The sequence below is a fragment of the Miscanthus floridulus genome, chromosome 4, assembly GCF_019320115.1.
Source record: "Miscanthus floridulus cultivar M001 chromosome 4, ASM1932011v1, whole genome shotgun sequence".
NCBI lineage: Eukaryota > Viridiplantae > Streptophyta > Magnoliopsida > Poales > Poaceae > Miscanthus > Miscanthus floridulus.
This window is the reverse complement of record NC_089583.1, coordinates 88395017-88422539: the sequence shown is the minus strand read 5'-3', so window position 1 is coordinate 88422539 and position 27523 is coordinate 88395017. Positions and strand designations below refer to the sequence as shown.

General features: G+C 45.0%; 1 protein-coding gene and 2 pseudogenes across 1 annotated transcript; 2 read left to right on the top strand and 1 right to left on the bottom strand.

The window, feature by feature from the left end:
• Nucleotides 1–7541: 7541 nt before the first annotated feature.
• Nucleotides 7542–10512, bottom strand: LOC136552012 (OVARIAN TUMOR DOMAIN-containing deubiquitinating enzyme 4-like; annotated as a pseudogene).
• Nucleotides 10513–12519: 2007 nt separating this feature from the next.
• LOC136552011 (probable polygalacturonase) lies at nt 12520–14608 on the top strand (annotated as a pseudogene).
• Nucleotides 14609–16049: 1441 nt separating this feature from the next.
• LOC136552010 (uncharacterized) lies at nt 16050–16731 on the top strand. Its single transcript, XM_066543556.1, has one exon. It carries the CDS (start codon nt 16159–16161, stop codon nt 16504–16506), a length of 348 nt encoding a protein of 115 aa, XP_066399653.1. The 5' UTR covers nt 16050–16158; the 3' UTR covers nt 16507–16731.
• Nucleotides 16732–27523: the final 10792 nt, after the last annotated feature.

Below are 27523 nucleotides of genomic sequence, written 5' to 3'. Positions count from 1 at the left end.
CGCCAGGAGTTTGGTGACCTCCTCGCCTATGGCCCTACGTCTCTCGTCATCAAAGCGACGTAGGCATTGCTTGGAAGGCTTTGAGCCCAAGACAAGGCATAATGTGTGCCCGATGACCTACTGTGGTATGCCTAGCATGTCAAAAGGTTTCCATGCGAAGACATCACGATTGACGCATAGAAAGTTGGCGAGCTCGCATTCCTATTTGACTGGGAGCTGGGTCCCGATCCGCACCATCTTGGTTGGGTCGGTGAGGTCGATCCCCACTGCCTTAGTTTCCTTGAGTGGGCGGAAGGCAGTCGAGGAGGTTGGCTTGTTGCAGTCCGGGACTACTAGGGTCGATGATTCTTCAAACCAAGAGAGCTCGGCCGAGTTGATGATGGCAGTAGCGAGCTCATAATGCTCACGGTCGCACATGTAGGCATGCAAAAAGGTGCTACCCATAGTGATGATGCCGTTCGGTCCTGGTATCTTCAACTTGAGGTAGATGTAGTTGGGGATCGCTATAAACTTGGCGTAGCATGGCCACCCCAAGATGGCGTGGTAGGACCCTAGGAAGTCCACTACCTCAAAGGTAAGGACCTCCGAGCAAAAGTTGGCTCGATCGCCAAACATGATGGGCAGGTCGATCTACCCGAGCGGGTATGCCTACGTCCCTAGGATCATGTCGTGGAAGGGAGAGCTCACTGGGTAGAGCTTCGACCGGGGATGCGCATGGCATCGAGGGTATCAACGTAGAGGATGTTGAGGTCGTTGCCTCCATCCATCAGCACCTTGTTGAGGTGCTTCTTGCGGACAATGGGGTCGATAATGAGCGGGTAGTGACCTGGTCTGGCGACATGGGAAGGATGGTCCCTCTGATCAAAAGTGATCGGAGATTCTGACTAGCTAAGAAAGGAGGGGATGGCCGTCTCGGTGATGCATGCCTCTCCGTAGCGCACTTTGTGCTGACGCTTGGAGTAGATGGCATTGGATCCCCCAAAGATCATAAGGCATTCCTCGGGATTAGGAAAGTCGTCCCCATCCTTGCCCACCATGACTCCTTTCTTGGCCGTTGCCTCTTTGCCCATTCCTTCTTTCGGTCCGTCGGCCTATCGCAGCAAGCATTTGAGGAGTTCCTAGTCCTTTTAGAGGTGCTTGATGGGGTAGGCGTGGTTGGTGCATGGACTCTCCATGAGCTTGTCGAAGTGGTCATGCTGGCCCTATTCGAGCTGCTTGCCCACGCGATCGGCCATGGCGACTAGAGCAGAGTTGGCCGGTCGGCGTCGATCCTTCTTGTTCTTCTTGCCCCTTTGCGTGGAGGGGCCCTCGTCTAGATCCTCGTGCTTGGCCTTGGCCTTGTCTCGGCCTCCATTCAAGACCGCTCCGACCGCCTCCTCGCTGGAGGCATGGTTCATGGCGACATCGAGCAGGTCACGGGTGGTTCAGGGCTTCAGACAGCCGAGCATGTGGATCAAGGACTCATAGGTTGTCCCTGAGAGGAACACGCTGATGACGTCTACGTCAACAATATCAGGAAGGGAGTTGCATCATTTCAAGAACCTATGGATGTAATCCTGTAGGGACTCGTTGGGCTCCTGTTGACAACTCTTGAGGTCCTAGGAATTCCTAGGACAAACATAGGTCCCCTAGAAATTCCCGATGAAGATCCTCTTGAGGTCCGCCTAGTCGTGGATGCTGTCGGGCAGGAGGAATTCGAGTCATGCTCAAACATGTTCCCCCACGTAGATGGGGAGGTATTAAATGATGAAGTGGTCATCATCCACTCCTCTGGCTCGATAGGCGAGCCATATACCAGGATTCGTATCCTCGGTATATTTGGCGATGTTGATTGGCGGTCAGAAGTGTTGTGGGAACGGCGCTCTCTGGATGCGACAGCCAAAGGCCCGTGGTCCTAGGCCATCCGGGCTAGGACTCCGGTCATCTAGTTGGCGACCATATGTGGGGCACGTTTCCCCGCTCCCCTCGATGGTCTGGCCAAGGCCCGTGCTGCCTGCTCTCACCGTCGCATGATGGACGTCATCATCACACCAGGCTTGACATCGATTGTTGATGACGCTACGAGCATCTTGGTTCGGCCCGAGCTGTTTACGCACAAGTGGTTGGTGTGGAGCGGGTGTCGGGTCGGGCTGTGGTGCAGCTGTGGCCTCCTATTTCTGCGCTGGGCGACTATAGTGGTGAGCGGATGGAGCGGTTCGACTGGTGCACCCCCATGCCTCCGGTGGGGAGAGAGGCCGTGAGTTGGTGTCGTGATGAGCTCTTCGCCTATTAAACGGTGGCGGTTTCCACCAGCGCTCAGAGGTTCCAGTGGACCGCCTGCTCCTGGGGGTCGACAAGCTCTGGAAGGCCGCGCAGAAGCATTGCCGCCATGGCGATGTTCTGGCCAGCCTGAGCGAACTATGGGGGATCATACCCACCGTCCATGATATTGCGCTGGACCTAGCAGGCACGACCCCGAGCGCCACTCGCTGGGTTACGCGCACAGGGCGCAGCATGCTATGCCGAGCACGCTAGCGCAGGTGGCGGCTGGCTCTGCTGCCTTTGTCATAGATCCTTGCCGTGCTCCTACGCATGCACGAGGGCCTCCGCATGGGGGTCTAGAGGGGTGTGAGTCTATAGGGACTGCTACCACCGGTGGCTGTGACGGAGTGTCCGCCATAGCATACTCCCGAGACAGAGGGTGGCTAGATGCCACGACATCGCCGATGCTAGAGCCATCGCTTTCAACCTTATCATCCACAAGGTCATGGAAAGAGGAGGGAGCGTAGCCTGCCATCCCCACGAATTTGGATGTGAGAGAGGGCGGCATCAGCATCTTTCAGAGCCTCTGCGCGTACGCATCCGTGGGGGGCACGAGGCCATAGGGGAATCAGTTGCATGGTGGTTGTGGTGTGGACAATGGGGTCCCTCCAGAGAGTCAGCGGAAGATATTGAATAGCGAGTAAAGAATAATATGTACGTTACTCACAGTGGGGTTTGAGCCCAGCATGGGCTCGGAGCGAAGCGCAGGCGCCTCGTCATTGAGGTCGCGGGTGGCTTGGAGCCGATGGAGGGCGCTCCTCCTCCGATGGGTGTCGGGACAGGTGCCTCCTCGCAGAGGTGAAGCACGCCGAGCCGGTCGACGATGAAATCCAGGCTTCCGAATATGAAGGCCTGAAATGGCTCAAAGATGGGAGGAACCCACATCCCAATAGGTGGGAGTGTGGGAAACTCCAGCGAGCCAAAGCAAGTCATATCGCTTGAGCCCGCCATGCCGAAGATGGCGAAAAGGTGGGCCATCCGATGATGTAAAGCTTGAACATACGGCGTCTTCCTCACGGACAGCGTCAACTATCGGTGCGAAAAGAGACCAACTAATAAATATTTATCGTTTTGCCATATGTTGTGATCGGATGTGGCCTAGCACTCAATGACACAAAGTTTATACTGGTTTAGACAACATGCCCTACGTCCAGTTCGAGTCAGTCGTTGACTTTATTCCTGAGCCCAGGTGCTCGAAGTTTGATATGGGGTTACAAACGAGTGGAAGTAAGATGGGGGTGTTAGAAGTCCGGTCGGACTCTGGACCAAAGGGCCGAGAGTGACGGGAGCTCCTACGTGCGCTATGTATTGGAACATATGCTCTATGTAACTTTAGGATGTCTAAAGTTAGCAGAGAGTGAGTTGGAATGATCCGTCTGTTGTTCGTTGATCCCTCTCTTTTTGGGAGAGGGCACATCCCCTTTTATAGATGAAGGGGACGGCCTTACAAATGAGAGAGAGAAAGTGTGTGTGCTACCTAGTCTTGTTGCCCACGTTGCCGGGTGCAAGATGGTTTGTCGACGCCCACAATACTGTTGACGCCCAGATGCATATGGCGGGCTCCATCGTGTTCTTCTGGTATGGCAAATGTCAGCGTCTACCATACTGTAGGACAAATGTCGTCGCCCATAACATTGTTTGTGTTCTAACATGTCTGGAAGGTTATAAAGTACCCTTCTGACATGACCCGACAGTACTGTCCTGCAGGTGTACAGGGTATGGTCCTCGGTATTGCGATTGACTTGAGCGCCTTACCTTATCTGCTCCGCCTGATTTCTCGGGTCTTCATCGAGCGGGCGTCCCTAGCCGGTCGTTCCCAGTTGGCTCCGACCGCGCCGGTCGGAGAAGAGCCGTAAGCAGATGTTCGGTGTATTCTCGGTCGGAGAAGCGGGTAGAAGTTGGAAGCGAGCTTCGTTCCCTCCTTGGCCAGGCCTTTCGGTCGAAGAAGCGGGTCAGAGTCGGAAGCGAGCGTCGTTCCCTCCTTGGCCAGCCCTTCCGGTTGGAGAGGCGGGTCAGAGTCGGAAGCGAGCGTCGTTCCCTCCTTGGCCAGGCCTTCCAGTCGGAGAGGCGGGTCAAAGTCGGAAACGAGCGTCGTTCCCTCCTTGGCCAGGCCTTCCGGTCGGAGAGGCGGGTCAGAGCCGGAAGCGAGCATCGTCCCCTCCTTGGCCAGGCCTTCTGGTCAGAGACTGGATCGCTCTTTCGGCCTGTCGTTTAGGTATCTGGGCCGGCCCAGGAGTTACGCGTCGTTCGCAACGTCGTCTGCTGGGCTGAGCTTTTGCTATGAAGCAAGTCCATTAGGGACCCCAGGTTTATGAACCCGACAACAGGTAAAATGGACCGGCCCTCTCACCAAGTAACGGCCCCCTGTGTGCGAGCGGGGCATGGGGTTCGGGGGTTTCTCGGGTTGGGTGAGATGCCATCTACCTTAAGCTAAATTAGCTCGGGGTGTCTACCCCCACAGCCCAAGTTTTTTTATGACTTCGATATTGTTCTTGGCTAGACTTGCCCTTTTTTATGAACAACAAATAAGGTAATTTAGTTTGAGTATATCAAAGCTAATGACTAATATTGTATTAAAAATACCTGCAAAATATCATAATTGAAGGTTTTTATATAAGAACAGTGATAAAATATACTCCATCCTTTCTCTTTTTTTAATAAGGTGCACACATATATTAAAATTTAAACTTTAAAATCTTTGACCAATATATTTTTAATTATTATAACACAAACTTGATATGGTTAGATTTATAATCAAATGCACTATCCAGTTATCATAAGCTTATAATATTAATAATATAAAATAAATAAATAAATAAATGGTTAAAGTGTAATTTGGGATGATGTGCCATGTCAAAATGCGCATTGTAAATGGGAACAGAGGGCATTAAAGACTATACAAAGTCAAACGTCATATGTCTATGTTGCGACATACATAAAACTGAACGGAAGGGGTATAGAAATTTGTAATTTAAATTTTTTGGGACATATTATTTGTTTGCATGATTTTTTCATATACACGGAAAGGTGGATTTTCAAAATTTTCATCTCTCTTCCTCTGTGTCCCTCTCAATCTAGTTTATTAATTTATTGTAAATTCTACATGGACAATGACTTCTTTAGTGTAGTGTAAGACCAACGCATTGCCTTGCATTATTTTGTTATAGATAGTAGAATAGTACTACAATATAGAACTTGTGTGATGAATCTTTCCTGGAAAGTATGCACAACAAGAATCATGTGCCACGGATTAAAAGTTGTGAACCATATCCGAGGACGCTATTCCTCGAGAATCCAACGCCGTAAAATCAAGGGCCCGCTTCCTCATAAATTCATAATGATCTCAACAAGGATTTCTCGGTGGCATAACCGCGTATGGGTATCTTTGATGATCTAGGAGATAAACGACCTCGACGTGCACGTATGGGTTTGAACGTCGCAACGATGAAATTCTCATATGCCATCACCGGATTAGTGCCGACGGCTTGCAAAATACACGAGTATATGTACCGCGTGATGATGATTATATTATAATAATGTTTTCGAAAGGCTTGGCCCTTCTTCCTGGACTGGAATATAGTGTTCCCATTATTCTCACCGGTGGAAATACCAGAAATAATTCTGATGAGAAGAATCATTTTGGTCGTACTGAACGCGAGAATATCTCTGCATTATTATCTGGGCTGGACAGTCCATTCCTGCATGCAACGCTAATGCTCTTTTATTATATTCCGGCGAGAATTATCCTGTGATATCTTGATGGCAATTGCAAAATTTTGTGTCGCGGAAAGCTGCAACGGAAATCTATTCCCCTCGCTACCTAAAATTGCGTCATGTTATTCTTCAGTTCTGTACTGAGGGCTTCCATTAAAAAAATCCTGGTACCTTCCTTTGGACCGGAGAAGTATCACTACATGACCATGCAGCTGGTACCATATAGAAAATATTTTAAATTCATCGCCTTCAAATTTAGCGATATTGATTCTGTTTTTTTAGTCAGGTTCATCTAGCTTATGGAGAAGTTGTTTTTCTCTTTTTTATTTTATTTATACGATCCTTTTTCTGTCCCACCTCCTTGAGTGTTGACGTAATCGTCTGCTACTAGTACTAGTGAAACAATTAGGTAGGTGAAATGACGTAGAATTCTTGTGAAATCGCTGCCATCCGAGTCCGGAATCCGGAGACACGATCACACGGCCAAATACAAACATTCCGTCCGATCTGGACTGAATTGAGCGCACGGTAGCGGACGGCAAGTCCGGTTTTTTATTGGCCCTTTGAATGCACGAGTTGGTAGGTGTACGGTGTACCCATTCGGCCATTCTGACCACTGTACCGTACAGATGCGGCGCACTAAGTGGTGGTGCCCATGCGACGCGTGGCCCCCGCGGGCCGCCGTCCAGCAGGTCCAGGACTCCAGGCGCGGGGAGGAATGGCAGCATGGGGCACCGGCGAGATCAGATCCAGAGCCCGTGCTCCTCCCCGGGCGAGCAGCGGCATGTGAGCGCGTTAGCAGGGTGTCGCTCAGATGCAACGGGATTAAAGAAACTCTCTGCCTCAGTACGGACCTGGCACTTACTCATGCTGCGGCCTGCGATGAGCGGACGGGACGTGGCTGGCGTTTTCTTTCTTCTTCTGCTTGTTTGATTGATGGAGGATGGCGAGCGTGATCTCAGGGTCGTTCTTCTGTCATGGCCTGCGGCTCCGGGCTATAAAGCCCTTGTTTAGTCGAGGGGAAAGTTGAAATTTGGCTACTGTATCACTTTTATTTTTATTTGGTAATTAGTGTTCAATCATGGACTAATTAGACTCAAAACGTTCGTCTCGCAATTTCCCACCAAACTGTGTAATTAGTTTTTTTTCATCTAAATTTAATGCTCCATATATGTATCGTAAGATTCGATGTGATGGATACTGTAGCACTTTTTTGGAACTTTTTTTTTTGCAACTAAACATGGGCAAAGTTTTCTGGCAAGGGATTGCGGCTTAGGCCCAGTTTAGATTCTAACAATTTTCGTCTCAAAGTGTCACATCGAATCTTGCGGTACGTGTATGGAATACTAAATGTAGACGAAAAACAAAACTAATTGCACAGTTGGATGAGAAATCGCGAGACGAAACTTTCGAACCTAATTAGTCCATAATTAGACACTAATTACTAAATTCAAACGAAAATGCTACGGTAGCTGGAACCAAAAAAAAAATTTGCCAAGTAAACACGCCCTTCCCTGAATTACCGGAACGGCCGGAAGATGCGACGGCGGAGCTGGGTTTCTTGACATTTGACACTTGCACGGGCAGGTAGCGCTGTTTTCTGGTCACCCTCTCACGTCCTGCAAAGCTTGTGTGCGTGTGTTGGCTAGGAGAAACAGAGACAGGCAGAGATAAGAATAAGCTCTGGAATCCGGCATCTGAAGCTGTTACGCGAACAGCGGAGTCCGCTGGTTTCACTCGAGCCCAGGCTGCTACTTTTTTTTTTTAAGGCCTCGTTCGGCTGGCTGAAACTGACTGAAAAACACTATTCTGGCTGAATTGTTGTGAGAAAAAAAACAGTTTTGGCTGGAAAAAAAAAGCCGAACAGGCCAGTTTTATTTTAAGGTAAGCCGAACGGTGAAGTCAGGAGCATCTGAAGATCGTGAGGGCTGAGCAGATGTCCGTTCTGTCATTCCATGGCCACCTCCAGGCATGTCAAAAGACCAAGATGAATCATGACCATCTGTTTGCCACCAAAGCATAAGCAGTGTGCACGATGCCGCTGCGTCGCTGCCTGCCAATGTAAGTTACTTACAATGCTCAGTAAGATTACGCAAGCAATTGGAATTTGGAAGAACCAATATGGCGGCACCCTCTACCACCCCGCAAACTACGACCCGTTTTTTAAACCAAACTCTGATCACATATTAGTAGATGTGTGCATAAAGAAAGGAAGGAATAAGGTATCCAACCGGAACTTACCATTTAAATTCAGAGCTACAAATGTTACAATCTTGACCTCGGACCACCCTTTCCTGGTATCTGCAGGGCATCATAATGGCCATAACCATGATAAAGAACTTGGATGGGAGCTTCTGTCCCATACTCTTGGCCATATTCAGCAATCGCTATTAAACCACCAGCTTCGTTATCATGCATGTAAACGGTGATTGGCATCCTGCAAATGCAATAATTGTATTCTTACTACTTTGGTATATCACGATTATGATGGAGGGTCACCATAAAGAAGCCAACCTACAAATGAAATTCCCAAGTATATCTTCTCAGCTATAGTGAATTAACAACAGATGCTGGTCCACGAGATAACTGAATAACTATCCAGTGTCAACATGCAGGTGTTGTAGATGATATATTAAATGAGCACTATAACATTGCAAAGAAGTACAGATGGAATTAACATATCCGACAAATATTTAGCTAAAATAGCAAATAGTATCAAAATATTCAAAGATTGTGGCTAACACTCACTGAAGAACATGTGAAGCCATGAACAACTCTGGCTCACCTCCCCAGACATGTGGCTTCCTAATCTGAGATACGTATGTATCGAAGTCCCCCTCAACAAACCTGAAAGCAATGCACAATAAAATATAAGTACAAGAATATGTGAATGAATAAGCAGCATGAATAGGGAAGAGAGAAAATAACCATTCAGTCTCTGCCCGCCTCTTGATAAATTCATCTGCAACCTAATAGTAATAATGGTAAAGTTCATACAAGGGTTTCAATGATGAAAGGGCAATCACTACATATCTAGTGTTTATGAACTTTAGTAATCGAAACCATTATGAACCTGATAGCAAATAGTGTACAGGTTACCTTTGTTCTCAACTCATCAGCTAGCTTTCTTTGATGATCCTCATTAGGTAAGGGCTTCCTTGACCTAATGCAGGCACCATGAGCCACAGAACGGAACAGGCACCTTCCATCACCAGGAATGCCTGCAGGTCATTCGGTTCAACTATGAGTGCCTATTTGACGTTATACTTAAATCATTTGCAAACTGTGCATTTATTTTAAATGAAACTTTCGCACTCTCACCAGTAACAGAATAATCTGTGTAAACTTTTTTTCCCATGAGATAAATTTGTTGATGACTTGTCAGGTTCGGTGCTATCTATGTTGTTGTTCACAGGACCCTCGGCACTCGCCAGCCCAGACACTGCAAAACCTAGTCCAGAGACTACACATCCTATTCTTTGTGGCATACTTCCCAAACTCCAGCTTACACTAGAAACCTTTTGGTGGGAGAGTATATCAGACTTTACATTAAGGATATGGCTTCTTGCTAATAGTCTGCACTGCAACTGTTGTCCCAAACGGACAAAACATGTCGCATTTTGCAGTTGAGATGACTTCACGTTCTTCTTAACAGAAAAATCAACTGAACCTATCCTTGCATGATACTCCACTGCCTGTGAGCAAGAAGAACTCCATAAATCTACTCTTTGAGTGAAACTTCCTTGTAATTGATTAGATGGAGAATACATGTTGCACGAAGTAAAGCTCCGCCAGCAAATATTAGGCATATTGATAAGCATTAGATTCAGGTAGTATCAGGTGTCAACTAAAAAAGTATTTACAGGGAATCATAATTAATAATCAGTGCGATATAAGATTATTTGGCCAAACAAAATAAGATGACACATAGAAGTGGAAATATAGATAACCCAGAAGATTTGTGACACAATTGTGTAAATAGTAGCAACAATCAGAAAACAAGAGAAGGTTAAATCACATTCCAATACAGCTATAGGTAATAAATAAAAAAGCAATACACAGAAAGCTTCAAGGATTAAAGTCTGTCCACGCGGCCACACTAAACTTTGGCAATTCCAAAAAAAAAAAAAAGATAGAAATGGCCTGTTACACACTTCCGTATAGGATTCACCTTTGCTACCTTTATGAACTTATATAAGGATACAAAATATGCTAAACAGCATACCCAAATCCCAGATATATGAAACATAGACAGCAACCTACATCCAGGTGACTCATTACTCATTAGAATTCGTGCATATTAAGCCACTAAACAAGACTTGGCCTCAGGGGAAAACTACACCCGATAATTTTTTTACAAAAGAACGAAATTAGGAGCCATAATAATACATATTTATATACCTGCAACTAGATTAGATCCGATTACAAATAGCTTAGCCTTAGGTTAGGCTTGGGGTGCTCGGTTTTGCACAGCAGGCAGGGAATAGAGGGGGGAGGGCATACCTGGTGGGTGCTCGCTGCCGGAGAAGGGACTGAGCCTGACGAAGACCATGGAACCTGGAGTAGGGCGGCGGTGGTAGCCGAGTCGTCGCCGAGAGAGAGAGAGAGAGAGCACGCGGGTAAACCGTAAACGGCGGCCGAGGGTGAGCGAGGGAGCGCACGCGCAACGGCCCTTCTCCTGGGATAATGGGTCGTTCCTTTTTTTTCCAAACGCGGGTAATTCGTGTATTTTCTTTCTTTCTCTTTCTTAGTTTTTATTATTCTTATTGACTGATTTTAATTTTTTAATTTTTAAGGAAGATTTGCATTTTGTTCTTTTCGTAGAACACTACCGGTCACTAACGTAACATTGGTTTTAATTAGTGGCATCATAATAATATTTATTAGGACATTTTTATTTTATTTTTATCGTTATGCTTCAAACATTTTTCTCTTTAACATGTAACAATTTTTCGAGGCTGAATTTTTTATATTAAAGCTAGAACACTTTCCTTTTGAACATATAGCTGTGGAGAACTTGTCTAGCATGTACGACGGTTACTAAAATTAATGCTTATTTCTTCTAACGTGGCTCAAAACAGTTTGTTGTTAAGCTGAGTTAAATTAAAACGTATTATCTGTCTGTTGTTCTGTCCACTATTTTTTTCATGCTCATTGCATTAAAAAATTTTAGGCTCTCAACCCACTATTTTCTCATACTTTTATTGTTTTTAAAGTTTTGAGGCTCTCGTAGCAACGCAGAGACATATGCTAGTAAGTCATATGGGTAAGTTGAGGCAATGCAAGATAAGTACTAAGAATTAGTAGAAAATCAAAATAACAGGTGGTACATGGGTCTAAAGGGAAAGTTGAGCCGTTTAAAGCTAGATTCATACCAAAAGGATTTACACAAGGACAAGGTGTTTATTCTCATGTCTCCAATAAAGGTTCATTTAGAAGTGTCATGGTGCTTTTAGCTCATTATAACTTGAAGTCACATCAAATGAATGTTGAAGCTTTGCTAAGTATTTTGTTACGAAAGACAAGAAGAACATGGGGTGCATATTAAAGAATGATATTTATGGACTTAAGCAAATGTCACGATAAGCTTTCATATGTTTAATGATTAATATTTAATCTGATGATATTTATTATGCATCATAATTATTAATGATGTCTTATACATATTTGATTAATAAAGTTAAAAGTACACATTTTAAGAAAAAACAGACTCATTTTTTTCCATTATAAAAAAATCTTCGTGACTCCGACATGTAGACCGATCTAATCCTAGTGACAAAACTTAGACAATCTTCGGGCCGGTGCCGGGCGATTTCTATAGAGGTTTTTACCTGTGTGTCATTATAAAAGTTGATAATTATCTATAAACCATTAAAAAAAGTTGAGTTCTTACATGTGCCACTGCTGTGAACTCTTTTTTCCTCCACGTCATTTCCGTTAGATTTGGCTCTAACGGTGTCGAACCACGGTTGTGAAAAAGTCCAAAATATCCCTCAGGTCTAAATATACAATTAATTTTTTTGACATCTTAATGATCTCAAATAAAAAAAACTCAAACCTAGAAAGTTGTAAATCTTGACAATATCTATAATTTTTGTATAAAAATTATCTTCATTTAATTCTATAAAAAAATATGATTTGATATTATTAATATCTTAGAAAAATCATATTTTTTTGTACGGAATTAAATGAAAATAATTTTTATAAAATATTGTAGATCTAGTTTGAGTTTTTTCATTTGAGATCATTAAGATGTTAAAAAATTAATTATATATTTAGACTTGAGGGTATTTTCAACTTTTTACACCCACATATTTACATCATTAAAGCCAAATCTGACAGAAGTGACGTAGAGGATAAAATAGTTCAAACTAATGGCATACGTGAGAACTTAACTTTTTTTAATAATTTATAAATAATTAATAACTTTTATAATGACACACGTGTAAAAGACTAGTTTCTTTACACTGTCGTATCACTCCCCATACTCCCCGTGCGATTTTTCTACACAATCGCCTCGCAAAGATTCTCGCTGGCCAATTGGAGCCTTGGGGGAGAACAGCCGATGGCTTCTCCGCCGCTTCAGCTCGCCGCCGCGCCCTTGCTGTTGCTGCTGCTAGTAGTGGTCCCGGGCACACGGTCCAGCCGCGTCTTTTCGGTGGCCGACTATGGTGCGGCCGGCGATCCAGGCCGCTGTAGACGCCTGCGCGGCGGCGGGCGGGGGCCGCGTTCTTCTCCCAGCGCCGGGCAACTACCTGACAGCGACAGTCCACCTCCGCTCGCGGGTGGTGCTGGAGGTGCCCCCCGGCGCGCGGCTTCTGGGCGGGACCAGGCAGGCGGACTACCCGCCCGAGTCGCGCCGGTGGTACCTTGTGCTGGCCGAGAACACCACGGACGCCGGCATCACGGGGGGCCGGCGAGATCAACGGCCAGGGCGGGGCGTTCGTGGTCACGCCCAGCGAGGTGACGAACGTCATGGTGAGCTGGAACGCCACCGGCGACTGCCTGGGCGATGAGTGCCGGCCGCGGCTTGTTGGTTTCATTGACTCCAAGGATGTTAGGATCCATGACATCACACTCAACCAGCCCGCCTACCGGTGGTAAGCATTTCTTGCTCCATCAACTTCATGGATCAATTCAGGGAAAAAAAATTGATGCCTGCTATTTTCACTGCTAAAACCATAGTTGTGAACAGGAGCAAACAAACCTGCCTGATTATTCCATTCCAATGATGCTAGAATAAACAACTTTTTGCTCTATGCCCTTGTTGTTCTTACGGTTGTGTGAAATAACTTGTCCTGATATGTTTTCCTACTTATTAGGACATGTGATGAACAGAAGTAGACAGTGTTTGTTTGTCAGTGTACTTTGGCAAAATTAACAGGCTCTACACTTGCATTGCTCGCAGTCTTCACCTTGTCAGATGTGACAACACAGTCATCCACAATGTGTCCATATTTGGAGATTTTAACAGTCCCAACAATGATGGCATTGACATTGAGGATTCTAACAACTAGTCAGGCCTGTTCGGTTGGCTGGTTCGTATCGTTGCTGGTTCGTGAAGAAGTACCGCTAGCTGGTTTGTGTGAGAGAAAAATACTGTTCCGGCTGGAAATTTACGATCGTTTACGACAAGCCACAGCCAAACGAACAGGCTGACTGTCATAACTGATTGCCACATAGACACCGGAGACGATGCTATATGCCCAAAGTCGACCACTGGACCGGTTTACAACTTGACGGCAACAAACTGTTGGATCCGGTCTAAATCTTGTGCTATCAAGTTCGGAAGTGCAAGCTCCTTCGACTTCAAAAGGCTGGTTTTCGACAACATTACAATAGTTGATGCACATCGAGGACTTGGGATGCAGATCTGGGATGGAGGTAATAACCTACAACCTGCGTTTGTCGGTAAAGCAAACATCTTATTGAATGTAAATGACACACTAACACTTTAACGTTTGCAGGGAATGTGAGTGATGTGGTGTTTTCAAACATTAAAATGAGCACCAGGTACTACCATCCTTTATGGTGGGGAAGAGCCGAACCAATCTACATCACAACTTGCCCAAGGCACCCAGATTCAAAAGAAGGCACCATTTCAGACATAAGATTCATCAACATCTCATCGGTATCAGAAAATGGAGTTTTTCTGGCTGGATCGAAGCATGGGCTGCTCTGCAACCTGAAATTCAAGAACATAGACCTTACCTACAAGCGGTGGACAAACTACACGGGAGGGCTCTATGATTACAGGCCTGGGTGCCAGGAGATGGTGAAGCACAAGACTGGTGGCATGACTGCTGGAGCATATCTCTGGCCTGGAGATTGATAATGCGAGGATGAGATGGGCGAGAGGAAGCCTGAAGGGCTGGAACGTTAATCCTGTCCTCTTCCGGCCATCAACCATCGACAAGCTGTCTTTCCATGACTGGCAGTCAGTGGATGTTCAGTAAATTTAAGTGGCACAATTGTACTACATGTGTATCTATCTGAATAAAGGGGTGATTCTTTTTGTGAAATACTGAAATGTGTTAATAAGCAATCCCAACATCATTTAAGCTTCTGCAAATGGGGGGACTGGTGTGGTTTGCTATAATGATTTTATAATGATTCTGAATTCAAATGTTTAATTGTCCAAATGTGGTTTGCTTTGTGATTTTATAATGATTCTGCTGCAATAATGTACCTGATATTTGTTTAACTGTCCAATATTGTCTGAATTCCAATGTTTTATTAATTCGATTCTAAGGATCATGCTTTTTGTGGTGTGAGGAAAGGAGTTCTTCACTTGGTTCTATGTTTTATTAATCTGTTGGAAGGTATTTTATTTTATCAAAACTTATATTCTTATCGATTAGGAATGATATAAAGAGCCTATTGGAGTTGCTCTTATGGACTGCAAAACCATCTCTCTCAATAATCTTAGAAATATTATTGGATGACCCTAGTACTATTTTAATGAGGATAAGATATTAGGAGATATGTGAATAGTACCTGATTTGCAAATATCTACCTGCGGCTACATTGTACACACTTGAAAGAGATGTTAAAGTGAAGATACTCATATTTTTCTCCAACCTGTAGACTGTAGTGCCTCGCAGGTTCTGAGTACACTATTGTCGACTCAAGGTTTCTTTTCATTTGTAATTTGACATGTTTTTGTTGGCACGTACATGTAAGGCTTGAGCATCTCAAACTAAAGCAGTCCATAGCGATAAAAATAATATCCACTGGCTACCTAAAACACTGTGAGACTAGTCCATAGAGTAATGCATAGTAGAAGATATCCCATAAGCTTCTGGACTACCCATAGTGAATAAAAAAGTGTTACTTTTTTCTTACTCCTCCCTCTCTCTTCCTCGATCTTGCACACGATTGGATAAGACAATTTTTTTATATCAGATGGGGTCCACTCTATAGACTACTTGTTGTCTGAAATATTGTGGGAACAAAACAATAATTATAGACTACTTATGTGGGTCCTATGTATATGAATTACTTGGCCCATATACGTTGTGGTTGCTCCTGTCATAATACGGCAGGAGCACCGGATTATTTTATATTCATGGCATCTGTCTAGTTCTGATTCTTTTTGAGGTACAGATGTATTCATCTTGTTTTGATGTGAATTAAAAAAAACAAAGTATAAAATCAGCTGCACACTTAATGTGTTTGATGATAAAGCCCCAAATCTGAAGAATAACTGCTCAACTAGTTAAAACACTTTTGTGCAATAGGTGGTTCCAAACACATTAGATTTTTATTAGTAGTATGGTGTATAGAAAGACTATGAACGAAACCGCATATGGGATTTTGAAAATAAAATTCAATGAAAAAGAAAAAAGGAATTCATTTCAAAGGGAAAGGGGAAGTGTTTTTTTCTTTTGAGAGGATAAGGAGACAGCCCTCATTTCTGTACAAGATCCAAAGCAAACCGTAAAGACCGTTCCAGCCCATAGATAACAGCAGCTTCTGCTAAGCCCAGCCCAGCACTCTCAACCCAAGCCCAGACCATTTACAGCACCTCCTGGCTCCTGCAAGCGGGGCGCCGGCCAACCCGCAGCCAGTCTCCATAGCGCAACCTCGACGAGCACCCAAATCGACGACTTCTTCCCCCCTCTCCGATCTCGACGCGCACCGATGCGGGCGATGTCGTCGGCGGTTAGTGGGATGCTGTGGGCACGGCTGCGCGGGGCGATGCGCGTCCGCGGCGGTGGCGGCGAGGGGGCCGGGCGGTGGACGACCCCGGGGCACGAGGAGCGCCCCAAGGGGTACCCCTTCAACCGGCCGCCGCCGCCGCCGGGGGAATCTCGCAAGTGGGAGGACTGGGAGCTGCCCTGCTACGTCACCTCCTTCCTCACCGTCGTCATCCTCGGCGTCGGCCTCAACGCCAAGCCCGACCTTACCATTGAGACCTGGGCGCACCAGAAGGCGCTCGAGCGCCTCCAGCAGCAGGAGCTCGCCGCCGCCGACGCCCAGGCCGAGTGATCCGCGCGTCTCAGGTCCCCTCGAACCCTCGGCTGCCTCAGATTTGGTTCCAATAAGATAGTCATGATGTGTGGTCCTGAATTTTCTGGTATGGATGGAACACGAGCTCAACATTATGATGTTTTCTCTGTTTCGTTGAAATTTGTCCGATGATGATGGCGACTGCCCTAAACATTTTGAAATGTTTCACTGTTGAATTATCATCTTCATCCTTCGGTTGTACTACTACATGACCACAGTTTAGGATTTTACTTGTCTCTCCCTTCCGCAGATAGCTATGTTGTGAAATGTTTCTTATGTTGATTGAGAGCCCCAGGCATTTGCCGCATTTCTCAGTAGGCATATTACATATAAATCAGGAGCACTGCTATGCGACCGACACATGTACAACCTGGCCTAATCAATCAATCAGAGAGCTCGTTTTTATCCATTTGAGATATGCAGCACACATGTTTAGTTGCACACAGACACAGGTCAGATGCCCATGGCCATACGCATAGCCATTCTAATAAATTAGTTTTAAAATGATAGATGGTAATGCATACTGTGTTAGTTAAGTAAATGTGTAAATTTGTTGGGATTTAGGTATAGTTGTATGTAAGATGCAGAACAATATTTAGGTGACTACATAAGGTGCAGACTGCAGAGGCTTAGCGTCTGTGGTAACCTAACCTGTTATCTCATTTAATGAAAAGGTAGATTGAAATTGTCACCTCGAGCCAAATGGAATGTTGCCTTGATGTTGTCACAATGAATCCTGTGAATCTTTGATCATAGTTTAGACTCAAATAATTATGTTGCGCAATTGAATTGCTGATGCTTTGAGTATCTACTGATCTACATTGAATGTGATGTTCTTGGTGAAAATGTTCATGGATTGCTTAGATGTCTTAAAATAAGATAATGTTTTAACGTTTAAGTACAGCTGCTGTTCAGGAGGGTGTAGGCAAACCCATGCTTGCCCATACCCTAATTTGAACATCAATTCCCCATTTTCACCCTTATCTAATTTGTACATACCCAAATGCTCTTACCCAATCAGGAATCAGATAAATTTAACAGGAAATGGGTGGGGAAGTTTGAATTTTCTGATAAAAAGAAAAAAGAATTAGAGACAAAGGCACAAAGCAGCAAGAAATGACTGATTAACAACATGTCACAATACTACGGCATAGAAAGAACCAAGGCACTAATTAAGGATCGGAAGGATCACATCCCAGTTACATTTTATGTTCATAGTCTTGTTTCAACTCGCCTATCTTCATACATGCGGCATATGCTGATGTTTAGAACTTTTCAGTGGAAGAAGACGATCAAAGGTACTGCGTAAAAATTATACATACGCATTTCATGGGAACCAATCGAGAATTTTGGAAAGGCCAGCTGGAATTGACCCAATTGTAGATACATGCAGTCAGAAGAACCATTTTTTTTTTGGGGGTGGGGGGGTGGGGGATTCCAGAATTTGGTTCACCATCTGATTTGACCAGCTGTAGAAATTTTTACAGCGCCAGAATTCAAGCTTGCAGTTTTACCAGATCCATAAAAGCATTAGTAGATAATTTGCTAATGTTTCTATTTCGTTTTTTAATTTATCTGATGATGGCGAATGCCTTATTCCCCTCAACAACAACAACAAAGCCTTATTCCCCTGAAACATTTTAAAAATGTTTTGCAGCCATCCCCTTCATCCTTTGGTTGTAATTGTCTACATGAAACAGTTAAGAACTTAGGATTGTCTTCTGTCTATTCTGCTGATAACTCTGCTGTGAAAGATTCTTATGGTATATGAGAGTCAAAGCCTCAGGCGTCTCTCAGTATGTTACTTGGAGAAGTTAGTTTGAAAGCGTTAGAAGAAGACAGCCCATAATGTGTAAATGTGCTGGGCTGTGGGTATAATCATATAGAAGATGCAGGACAACATTTTTTTTAGAGTTCAAGGGTGGCCCCCGGCCTTTATATTGCAAAGACCAACAGTTAAGCATTCATACATCATCCAAAGCACCAGAAGCACTTATCAGCGCAATACATCACTCAGCGAACAGAACATATAAGCAAACCAAAATTTCAGGAAAAAACTACATTCCCCACGCCTCTCGCATCCCTGCGAAGTTGATCCACTTCTTCTGTAGCTTAGCCTTCTCCAAGTCATCCACCAGCAACGCGCTAGCTTCTTCCGGAAGCGTCAGAGACTTCCAATCACCACCAGATAGATATAAGAGACGCTCCCACTTGTTGTTTATCTGGTCAACCCAGGCATCCTGTGAGGCCTTGTAGCCAGGCGCTTCATGAACTCCGGGACATAATCCTTTGGGCACAAGGCAACCCAGTTCTGCAGCATGCTGGCTACCTTCAGTAGCAGCACACGCCCATCTTTCCACTGCAGGCCCTGAAAACACAAACTATTCCTTAGCTTCCAAAGCCCCCACAGGGCAGATGGAGGACAACATTTGGATTGGTATTAGGTGTAACTATTAGCTTCTATTGTAGCTGAGCCCATTTTCTCATTTAATAAAAAGAGATACGAAGCCAAGTCAACGTAAAGGTGGAATGCTGCTTCATTAGTGCCGCTATGAATCTTATGGTTAGATATGCATGTTGTACACTTGAATTGATGATACGATGAAGGATAAATCATTGCCTATTGCTTTGCACTGAATGTGATGGTTTGTGGTAAAACTGATCATGGATTGCTTAGACGTCTTAAAAATAAGATAATATTTTTGACTTTTAAGTTGGCAAAGGATCTGAGACATAGTGTAGAGAGATAAATGTAGAGAGATAGGGAAACACACACCCTCTTAGGGGGGTGACCTTTCATATATAGCCCAATGGGGCTTAGATTACATCATGTCCAGATACAACGTATACAGGACTGTACATGTCTACAATACATGTCTAATACCTGCCCGCAGTCGCAGCGGGAGGATCTCGGACGCAAAGACTGGATCTAAAGTCAGTGAACAGCTGTACAGGTAAGCCTTTGGTCATGATGTCCGCGAACTGATGTGTCGTGGGGACATGGAGCACCCGAACCTGTCCCAAGGCAACCTTGTCGCAGACGAAGTGAATGTCAATCTCGATGTGCTTCGTGCAACGATGGTGGACATGATTAGCAGTCATATAGACAGCCCTAACATTGTCGCGGTACACGACGGTCGCAGAAGCAATAGGTGCGTGGAGCTCTTGGAGAAGTTGACGAAGCCAACATCACTCGGCGACGGCAGGCGCAACCGCGCGGTACTCATCCGTAGCACTGGAACGGGACACCGTCGTCTGGCGCTTGGAGGACCAAGAGACCAGATTGTCGCCGAGGAAGACGCAGTAGCCGGACGTAGAGCGCCTAGAGTCTGGACAACCCGCCCAGACCGTGTCGGAGTACGCGGTGAGGGAGTCAACCGGCCCGGAGCTGAGGTGGAGGCCGGTGGACAAAGTGCCCTTCACGTAGCGGAGGATGCGCTTGATCAACGCGAGATGAGGCTCGCGGGGATCGTGCATGAAGAGGCACACCTGCTGGACCGCGTAGGCGAGGTCGACGGGTGAGTGTCAGGTTTTGTAGAGCGCCGGCAAGGCTGCGGTACTGGGTAGGATCGGCGACTGGAGCTCCGTCGGTGGTGGAGAGCTTGGCACGAGTGTCAACTGGAGTCGAGGTGGAGTGACACTCGGCCATGTCTGCCCGCTGAAGTAGATCCACAGCGTACTGGCGCTGGGAGAGGAACAGGCCCTCCGGCGAACGTGTGACGGAGATGCCGAGGAAGTGGTGCAAATCGCCGAGGTCGGTCATAGTGAACTCAGAGTGGAGACGCTCCATGATGCGCTGTAGCAGGTCGGACGAGGACGCCGTAAGGATGATGTCGTCGACATACAGCAGCAGGTAGGCGGTAGCGTCCCTCTCTTTGAGCACAAAGAGGAACGTGTCGGAGACGGATGCGACGAAACCGAGTAGGCGGAGATGGGCGGCGAACCGCTGGTACCACGCCCGAGGAGCCTGTTTCAGGCCATACAGAGAACACTGCAGGAGATGGGCGGCGTGCAGGGTCGACGAAGCCTGGAGGCTGCTGGCTGTACACAGTCTCCTCCAGATGACCGTGAAGGAAGGCATTCTTCACGTCAAGTTGGTGGATCGGCCAGGAACGCGAAGCAGCAAGGCTGAGGACGACGCGTATCGTGGCAGGCTTGACAACGGGGCTGAATGTTTCGTTGTAGTCGATGCCGTGGCGCTGAGAGAAGCCGCGAACCACCCAACGTGCCTTGTGGCGGGCAAGGGAACCATCCGAGTGGAATTTGTGTTTAAAAATCCACTTGCCCGTCACAACATTGGCGCCAGGAGGACGAAGGACGAGGCGCTAGGTCCCGTTATCAACGAGCGCCTTGTACTCGTCAGCCATAGCAGCCCTCCACTGAGGGTCGGCCAAGGCACTCCGGTAATTCGCCGGTACCGGCGAGATGACGGAGTGGGTGGCGGAGAAGCCGTAGCACTGAACCTGACGAAGAGTGCCAGTCTGCGACCGGGTGATCATCCGGGGTGCTGGTACAGGAGCTGCTGCTGCAGCCGGCGGTGCTGGCGCCGCTGGTGTAGGTGACGGCGCTGCAGCAGCCTGCTCGGGAGGTGGCTGGACCGCTGGGGGCGCTGGAGGTGCCCGGGGACGCAATGGGTTATGGGTCAAGTGACTCATTAAGGCTAATTTCTGTAGAAATTCAAAGAAATCTGAAACTTAGGCTAAAGTGACTTATAGCACTTGCCTCCTAGATTTCTTCCAATCTTTTATAGTTACTCTCAGCCTGTCTTTCTGTCTCAGCCTGTTTTTTCGACCAATCAGCCTTAATAGTGTGACAAGCAGTCCTGTTGAGTATAATGTCTCTGTTGCTCTTTTCTTGGCTCAGTTTTCTACCTTCTCTGCAATAGCTATTACGACCATGTTCCTGGTTGTATGCATAATCATATAGAGCCGCTGTTTCTCAGTTATCATATCAAAATCCTTTTGTTGATATTGCATAATGTTTGAGCTTTCATTCCTATGTTTGAGTGGTTCTTTTAGCAAATTGTGTCTGCTCACTCTCTGCATAGCATAGGTTATGGGTGTGGTTCTGTGAGGTTTACTTGGATATGTGGGGACTAGACTATCCCTTGGAGAATGAACTGATTTCCCTGCCAGTGCGAAGATTTGAGTCTAGTACTCCCTCCTTGTCTATTAAAGCATGTTGTAAGAGTTTTCGAATTATGCTATGGGGATAGAGGTATTATTGTGTAAGATCATTTGACTTGGCTGAAGTTTTAGTATTATCAAACAGATAGTGATAACTGAATCCAGTTTTTTATAGAAAAAGATAACTGAATCCAGTACTAGTAATCAGTAACACTGTTAGAGGTAAAATCATGCAGTTGGAAGTTTCCTAGCCTGTTTTGGTTATGATATTTTCTGTGAAATTTATTACTTTTTTTATGTACAAATGTAGCTTGAAGCTTCAACTAATGTCATCTTGTTGAGCATATAAGTTCATCTTCTATATGCTTGTGCTTGTACTTGCAGTCCTAGGAACTAAACCTACCCTAGTTGGTTGAGAGCGATAGGCGTAACTGTACACCTGGACCATCTAAGTTAAAGTACTTATCGAGGCAAATCTGGGTGTCTATTCTTAACTAAAATGCCACTTAGTTCTTCCTAGGTTGAGGTTTTTTTACAGTACTATAATCGCCTGGGTCATTTTTTTTTGGCAAACAGAATTTCAATCAAGTGTAATAACTTTACAAAAGCGAGGTGCACATTGATAGTTAAGGCCTGGATGCTGCGTTCTGTGCAAAGAGATGAGATTTACATGTATACTTCTTTTGGAAAAAAAAAATGCGTCATGTCTTGTTGACCTGTGTGGCCCAAACGTACAGTCATTTACCACAAGTATCGTCGGTTGTGTTCGTTGTCGTAAATTCGTAATGTTATCCTCGTGAGCAATGTTTAGATTATTAGGGCACCTTCATCACGAGCTTTCTGCAGCAACACGCACATGCTGCCTTGGCCAAACGCCAGGTGCTTAGCTGGCTAGAAAGAAAAAATCTGCATACTTATGCAGACAGGCCGTATGGTAGAGTAATGATGCTTGCCTGTCATGTTTGGTCTCTAATTTCCAATTCTGCTACTTGAAGCATCGTCACAGGCTTGGCTTTCAAATCAATCTGGTAGTGAAATTTTGTGCAACTTCATGTTCAACTATCATGCCAACCGAAACTCAGAGTTGAATTCTGAACCTATCTGGAGACGTATTTCTGTTGCTAATTGTAAGCATGGCGTTTTGTGGAGCGTGGATTCTGTTTGTAGATAGGCATCATTACTGCTGGAGCTTGTTCCTTACTAGCCGCATTTTTGTTTTGCTTTTCTTTTTCCTAATCAGATGCATCCAAGTACGAACTTTTTTGGGTAGGTTGTATATTCTGTAACCTCCATGCTACTATGCACCAACCTTTTAAATGGGAATTTTACCTCCATTTTTGTAAATCTTCATGTTTGGACTACCATGCCCTGCAACAGAAAGCGTACTCTCAATTCTAGATTTATAAACAACCTTTTCTCTTTATTATTTAAGGGCATTAATCCACTTTAGTTTTTACTATACCCCTATGCATTCTTGTCGCCAATTGTAAGCCGGCCTTTGTAGACTGCGATCTAGAATTGTAGAGTACTTCGTAGATAGGATAGCACAGCTTGTTCATCGTTACATCCATGTACGGTCGGTCTTTCTGGTGGGATGTATGCGTGTTTAGTTCAAAAAAAAGTTCTAAAAAAATGCTACAGTATCCATCACATCGAATCTTACGATGCGTGTATGGAGCATTAAATGTAGACGGAAAAAAAATTAATTGCACAGTTTAGTTGGAAATCGCGAGACGAACGTTTTGAACCTAATTAGTCCATGATTAAACACTAATTATTAAATAAAAACGAAAATGCTACCTAGCCAAATTCTAACTTTTCAACTAACTAAACACGGGCACAGTGTAACCTGCAGATGAGTACATATGCTCGCTTTTGCGTAGATCCAAAGCTACATCGTGACTTTCCGGGTCTTTTGACCAGGGCTTCCATTCTCTACAGTTCCGCTTGCCATGCCTGGCTTCACTGATGCAAAGCTGGCCTGTCAGTAATCTATCACCCAACTGCACGGCCTACAGTATCTTTGAGCAAAAGTGCTGCTCCTCGCGGTCCGCCTGTCGCTTGAGCTTGTTTACTGTCGATTAATTTTGTGTCAGAGAAAAATAATATTTATTGATTAAAAAGGTATGGTTTATAAGTCAAATAAGCTTAAGTGAACAGGGTTTTTCTCCTGCATCTGCATCTCATCTGATGATGGCTCTAAACGAAAGATGCTTCCGTTGCCGTAGCCGTAGATTTTTTTAACTGTTCGTTTAGCAGATAAGTGGTGGCTGTGTTAGCTGATTTATTGTGAGAGGAAAATATTGTTGGTGTGGCTGATGTCCTCTGCATGCAGTTACACAGTTGCAGGCAGCGTTGCAGGGCATGGGCCGTAGCCATGGGACATGACCTTGGCTCTTCGCTGTGGCTGTATCCTGTCACGCCGCGTAACCTTGTGTGGTGTCATGGTGTGGTCCGGCGCGCTGGATGTGTGGATGTGCGGGTGCGGTTATCACTCCGCGTAACACTTGTCTAGGATGGGGTTCTTGGCCAGCAAAGCTGTTAATGCATGCTAATGCTAGCCAACCACCTCCTGTTATCTGGCATGGACTAGTCCCTTTCCATTGGCTTGTCATACCCTACCGGAACCTGGAGCTAGTACGACCAGCGAAAGAGTCGGCGGATCTTGTGTTGATCTCTCCATTTCTTTATGGAAAAGTTCCGAGTACAGAAACAACGTTTGGAAACAGCCCGGGCGCGTGTTTAGTTTCAACCCTAAATTCTTAAAAAGTGCTACAGTATTTATCGCATCGAATCTTGCGATACGTGTATAGAGCATTAAATGTAGACGAAAAAAACTAATTGCACAGTTTAGTTGGAAATTACGAGACGAACGTTTTGAGTCTAATTAGTTCATGATTGAACACTAATTATCAAATAAAAACGAAAATGCTACAGTAACCCAAATTCCAAATTCACCAAACTAAATACGCGTGACAGTCTGGCTCTGGCATGAGCTGAGTTACAGTTACTTAGATAGTCTCCAACAAAACAACCCATTCGTTCTTTGGGTTGTGCTATATATAAAAGATTCAATACTTATTTATTTTGATCTTCTCTAACGACACGATAAAAAAACAATCCTTTCTATAAAGGGGTCTCTACAAGAAAGGATATTCAGATTCAGGTTATGTCTCTTCTGACACCTAAAATAAGTCTTCCATATAGATACTTTGTCGAAGACTACAGATATCCCACTAGAGACCTATTTTAGATATGGGTATCTCAATAGATCTCCAGTTAGAGACAGCCTTACCCTAAAATTTCTGCAAAACTTACGTGAAACACGCTTCAATTTTCGAAAGTCCCAGAAATTATATACTTACCACGTACTACTGTACTAGTCTTGTGAAACTCCGGTCCGGGACGGTGGATGGATTGCTGGTGTGATTTGCTGGGTGACGCAGCACGGTGGCCGGTGTCGGTAGCACACGTCCGTATCTGTTGAGAGTTTTTTTTGTGTGTGTGTGTGTGACTGCATCTGTTGAGAGTCGAGACTTGGAGACGAGATCCTCTTGTTCGTACCGTAAGCTCGTGCAACACAGCTCACCCTTTCTTTGCACAGAAGCGCGATCAGCCCGCAAAACTCTCTCAGTCTCTGTTCCAAGAACATTCCATTTCCACCGTCCATTTGCCCGGTAACCCAACCTTGCAGTTCAGTTCTCCCCTTCTGTCTCACTGGCATGTGGGCCCACTGGATAGAGATCCGGTGGCTGTTTTTCTTCGGCTCCACAAAGCTGTTTTTTAAGCTCCTTCTACCAAACGTTACCAAACGGATCTGGATTAGAAGTTGTTTTCACACATACACGGTTCTTCACGTAAAGCTAGGCGAAACTGAAAATACTAGCTTCTTTTTACTTTTTTTTTCTATCTTTCCTGAGACTCTATTTTATTGAACATTTAACGAAAACAGTTTTAGCCATAGATGAATCTGCTCAATGGAACCGAAGTAAAAAGAAAAAAAATTGCTTTATTAGTGAAGCTGAGCTATGTCAAACAGGTCTTCAGTGGATAATAACTACTTGTTACATGCTTACAGCTCGCTCTGTTCTAAATTACAAGATGCTTTGCTTTTTTTTAAGACAAAACTTTAATTCACAAGAGGTTAAGGGCTCAAGCTAGTAGTACATGTGCAGCTATAACCGTCCGTGCGATGCGTCCATGTACTAAAAGCCAGACGGTGGCGCTCCGTACGCGTCCAACCGGTTGGTCTGGCTCACGATTGATGTACGGATCTCAATTATACCGTGCTAATTTCCAAAAACTGCATGAACGTAAGGCTGAAAGCACATGATTACACTGTGGCATTTTAGCATGAAAGCGTTTAAGAATTTCCCTTAAAATGGTGTTCTGCGGCAATACTTCAGCAGTATTTTTCATCAAACGAATATTATTTTTCTCTCAAAACATTTCAGCATAAGCATCAGCATAAGCCAAATTTTAACGAAATGTACAGGGCCAGTATATCTGATAGAGAGGTCTTCGGATCTAGATAACCTTGGAGGATTGTCATGTCAGTAGATGGAAACGTTTGAATTTGAGGCTGTTTATTTATGGTCATCGTTTGTTTTTCAAAGTACAGTCTGCTTCTATCAATGGAATCATAGCCCGTTTGAACGGAGAGACTCAACATAATTTACTAATCAAGTATGGAAACCTATGTATAATATGCATCTAACTTAGTATAACCCCATCGGATTCCAGTGCAGCAGACAATAAATTATATGCTAGCAAAATGATGTGAGAAGTCTCACTTATTATGAGCTGTTAGTCAATCCACATTTTGGTGGTTGGTGGATAACACATATGATCAGGCCAATATAGAATGGTACAAAATGAAAAGTGCCACGTGATGACAAATATATATATATATATATACACACACATAAAAAGTATCCACGTACTGTACAGTGTACACTACGTACAGTATAATCGGCAGAGAATGAGAGGGACCGCATAAACAGGAGACCATTGAGCCGGCCCTCTCTTGTTTCTGCAGAGTAATCTCCATGAAATCTCTGTAGCGTCCACAACGGTCTGTTCGCTGCTTGGTTTCTGGGCTGGTTTGGGCTGACTGGTGCTGGTTTGGTGTGAGAGGAAAATACTGTTGGCTGGCTGGTTTGGGCTGGTTGAAACCAACAAGCGAACATGGTGAAGAGAATCGATCGACGCGGCATCTTTTTATCTTCGTTTTCATGGCTCGTTAGTTTTAGTTAGGGTTTATCAGCAATCATCAGTATTTTTTTCTCACAACAAATCAATATCAGCCGAACTTATCAAACCCATCAGCAAATAGGCTGCTTATATACTCCCCTATAGGGATGAAAACGGTACGGATATTTTCCGACCGTATTCGAAACCGAATCCATTTAGAGGGGTTGAGATCTGTCCGTATCCGAGTCCGGATATCCAACGTCCGATACTGTATCCATGTTCGAATACTCAAATCGCATATTTATGATGTCGATATCCAATCGTATCATATCCGATATAGTTGACAATATCCTATCCGATATAGTTGACACTATCCGTATTCGAATTCAAATTCGACAAAAAATATAAAAGTAAATGTAATATCGGTGATATCCGTCGCTACTCCCCTGTAATATTTCAGCCAAACACATGTCCACAGCAAACACATGCTACGTCCAACAGGTTAGCCAAAAAAATGTATCCTGCGCTGCCTGTACGGAGTACACTGCTCTTACGCTCGGCCTGTACGCTGCGGGGGCACCGGGGAGGCAGTAGCCGTCAGGGATGTGACGTGACGGCGACCTGAAAGGGTCAGGGCACCGGGCGGTGTTTACACGGCCAGGCCAAGCGGGGGGCGG